The 3841-nt window shown below is 38.6% G+C and overlaps 1 protein-coding gene across 2 annotated transcripts in view; it reads left to right on the plus strand.

The window, feature by feature from the left end:
- The window catches only part of CSMD3 (CUB and Sushi multiple domains 3), an 803119-nt gene that overhangs the window by 445400 nt on the left and 353878 nt on the right, over positions 1-3841 (plus strand). For both annotated transcript variants that reach the window (XM_009321682.1, XM_009321683.1), the window contains one exon: positions 2034-2228. In XM_009321682.1, coding sequence (XP_009319957.1) covers positions 2034-2228 — 195 coding nt within the window. The remainder of the gene's footprint in view (positions 1-2033; positions 2229-3841) is intronic.

Here is a 3841-nt window from a genome sequence, read left to right on the forward strand (position 1 = left end):
TTGAAATAAAATAATAATAATAATAATAATAATAATATGATAATAATAATAATACACAAAGGAAGTGATGCACAGTACAATTGCTCACCACCCGCCAACCGATGCCCAGCCAGTCCCCAAGCAGCGGCCCCCCCGGCCAGCTTTCCCCCGTTTATGTACTGGGCATGACATCACATGGTATGGAATGTTTCTTTGGCCAGTTTGGCTGTGCCCCCTCCCAGCTTCTTGTGCCCCTCCAGCCTTCTCAGTCGGTAGAGCATGGGAAACTGAAAAGTCCTTGGCTAGTGTAAGCATTACCTAGCAATAACTAAAACATCGGTGCCTTATCAACTTTGTTCTCATCCTAAATCCAAAACACAGCATTGTACCAGCTACTAGGAAGGAAATTAACTCTATCCCTGCCAAAACCAGGACAGGTTTGTATATAATATTACAGCTCCACCATGAAAAGAGTGACTGCTGTTGTTGGGAAGGATTATCTTTCACTCTCTTGCCTCCCATAGCCATCCCAGTACAATCGCTTCCATAGGAGCAGCAGTAGCAGCCACAACTCTCAGTTCATGAGCTGAAATAGAGCAATGAACCAGTTTTGCAGCCTTAATAAACTAGTGTCATACACAAGCAAGCTATACCTGGAGGCAACGTTTATCTACATTTACAGATAACAATATTGAAAATATATCTCTGTGTTGTCTGAAGCTAATAAGAAAAACAGACAATCCATCCCCTCACTAAAAGTGATGACTGTGCATAAAGTATTGGAAAAGTTTTTGCAACCCCTATGAAAAAGTATGGGATTGTATCATTTTTTAATGCCATCCTCAGTTGGTAGACAACTATTCAATGAAAGCACTATTTTCATTCCCAATATATGTAGTATTTCCTAAGTCAAAATGTCAAGAAATGAATGCTTTCTCTTGTCTGTTATTATGATTCTTAATACTTCTGTAATGCAACATCTGAGAAATCTTTCTGCTAAGTTAATGAAATACTGCTTCTTTAAAAAATTCATGGGGGAGCTTGGGTATGTTTAGTCTAGCAGACTCTTAGTAAAACTGCAGAAAAATATTGTGAAAATTTTCTTTTTAGGACATAGTCCTTTCTGATGTCGCCATATGTAGACATATTTATAAAGATATAATTTGGAGTCATCACGTGAAGAAGGTGGATATTGTGCTGTGGTATTTGTTCTCACTGAAAAATCAACATTTTTTAAAATCTAAGATTTATGTGCAGTATTCTTCTTAGTAAATAAAATATCAAAATATAATAACTAATTAATACATGTCTTTTAATGATATTGCTATAAATACAACTTTGCTCACTTCTGGTAGGAAGATGAGCTTGCTTGTTCTCGCAGTGTAAGGTGTATTCTGTAGTAAAAGACATGGAATATCTTTGTTATAGTACCTAGATATATACAGGGAAATTGTTATTTTTTTAATTTGCCTGTAGATAAATTTGAAATTTTGGAAGGATTTGTACATACTAGGAATTTCTTTGACCTTAAATATAGTGATATGGTTAGTTTCAGGTTTTCTTTCTTTCACCAACATCACCCCTTTTGTAGCTGTTCACCAGCTCTCAGTACAGAAATAAAATAGACTACGGCAATATCAGGCACACTGAGGTCAGTATGGCTCGAATGGATATGACAGTGAACTGAAAATACAAGAAGTGACTAAAGCTGTTATATCATAAATGCCGCCCTGACCTTCTGATGGATGCTCCTGGCCCGTTGTAACATTGGATAGGATGGGCTGTTGGAAAGGAGAACTTAGTCATCACTGAAATCTGCCAGCACCTAGCTGTCCAAACTAAGATTCATGCTGGTATAACTTTATGATATTTTGAGCAATTTTTTGTACTAGTTTACATTTTCTGCTGTTGGTCAAGCTTTTTTTTCTTATTGTTTCCTAATATAAATAGTTTGTTCTTACTAGCAGAATGAAATACTAAAAATGTCATCTTACTTGCAAGAGTTATCACACTATTTCCTGTCCGTCCCCCCCCTTTTTTTTTCTTTTGAAAAGCGTTTGGACATAACGAGTGCCCTGATCCTGGAGTGCCAATCAATGCTCGGCGTTTTGGCGACAACTTTCAGCTGGGGAGCTCAATTTCTGTTATATGTGAGGAAGGATTTATTAAAACACAAGGAACTGAAACAATTACTTGTATGCTAATAGATGGAAAAGTAATGTGGAGTGGACCTATTCCTAAGTGTGGAGGTATGTATAATATTTCTTTCTGATTCAGGAGAACTTGATGTAATGTCTTTTAAGTTGTCACCAAATGAAGTTCAGATTTTTGCAAATGGATAGCACAAAGCTCCTGTAAAACCTAGTCCTTAATAAAGGAGCCTAGTGAGGCATGACCTTTTATTATAACCCTGTCTGCAGGAGTGAATTTTTCTCATAAGTGTTATAAGAACAGAAGGAAAACACAGAAAAAATTGGCATAAACATCAGTGATGCAAGCACTGCTATATAACCTCTGTAACAATGAAGGCTCATCTAAGAAACTTATTAGGACTGGAATGGGAATAGTTTATGCTGTTCATACTTTCAGATAGCTCTCATTTGGCACTAGTGGAACTACAATTTCCCAAAGACATTTTATGCTTGAACGGATCACTCCTGCCTTTTTTTTTTCTTTTTAAAGCATGTATTTGTCCAATTTGGGAAACTGTTTAAAGCAATGAGTTTCAGTGCTAGCAGTACACCAATAATATTCATCTCTGCATTTTTGAATTCCAGTCCAATCAGTATCATAATTGGCCTTGTCAATACCTAGGAGAAAGAGATAACAGGGAAGAAGAAAATAAGAAAACTCTTCTGGTTTCACTGAACCTTATTTTAGTATATTGAAGGTTTCTGTTCTTCAACTTCAATATTTAAATCTCTTGTTCAACTTGTCACTCAAGGTTCTTAAGCAGTCAAGAGTCTGGGGGGTTTTTTGGTTTGGTTTTTGTTGTTGTTGTTGTTGTTTGGTGGTTTTTTAAATTATTTTCACCCAGTTTCATATAGAAGGTTTTCTTCAAAATACAACTATTGACTTCCTACTTCAAACAGATGAACAGTTTAAAATCATTTTAGTGCTCAGTGATGTTTGCTGATACAATGTTAGATTAGAATGAAGATGCTGATCTCTTTTCAGGTCTTAAGATCATCAAGTCAGACCTTTAAGATCATCAAGTCCAATCGTTAACCTAACACTACCAAGTCCACCACTAAACATGTCCCTAAGCACCACATCTACAACGTCTTTTAAATACCTCCAGGGATGGTGACTCAACCACTTCCCTGGGCAGCCTGGTCCAATGCTTGACAACACTTTTGGTAAAGCAATTTTTCCTAATATCCAATCTAAACCTCCCCTGGTGCAACTTGAGGCCATTTCCTCTCGTCCTATCACTAGTTACTTGACAGAAGAGACCAACACCCACCTCGATACAACCTCCTTTCAAGTAGTTGTAGAGAGCAATGAGGTCTCCCCTCAGCCTCCTTTTCTCCAGGCTAAACAACCCCAGTTCCCTCAGCCACTCCTCATAAGAAATGCTCTCTAGACCCTTCACCAGCTTCGTTGCTCTTCTCTGGACACGCTCCAGCACCTCAATGTCTTCCTTGTAGTGAGGGGCCCAAAACTGAACACAGTATTCAAGGTACAGCCTCACTAGTGCTGAGTACAGGGGCACGATCACTTCCCTGCTCCTGCTGGCCACACTAGTTCTGATACAGGCCAGGATGCCATTGGCCTTCTTTGCCACCTGGGCACACTGCGGGCTCATGTTCAGCCAGCTGTTGACCAGCACCCCCAGGTCCTTTTCCGCCAGGCAGCTTTA

Source organism: Pygoscelis adeliae, unplaced genomic scaffold, assembly GCF_000699105.1.
Source record: "Pygoscelis adeliae isolate BGI_AS28 unplaced genomic scaffold, ASM69910v1 Scaffold111, whole genome shotgun sequence".
Taxonomy (NCBI): Eukaryota; Metazoa; Chordata; class Aves; order Sphenisciformes; family Spheniscidae; genus Pygoscelis; species Pygoscelis adeliae.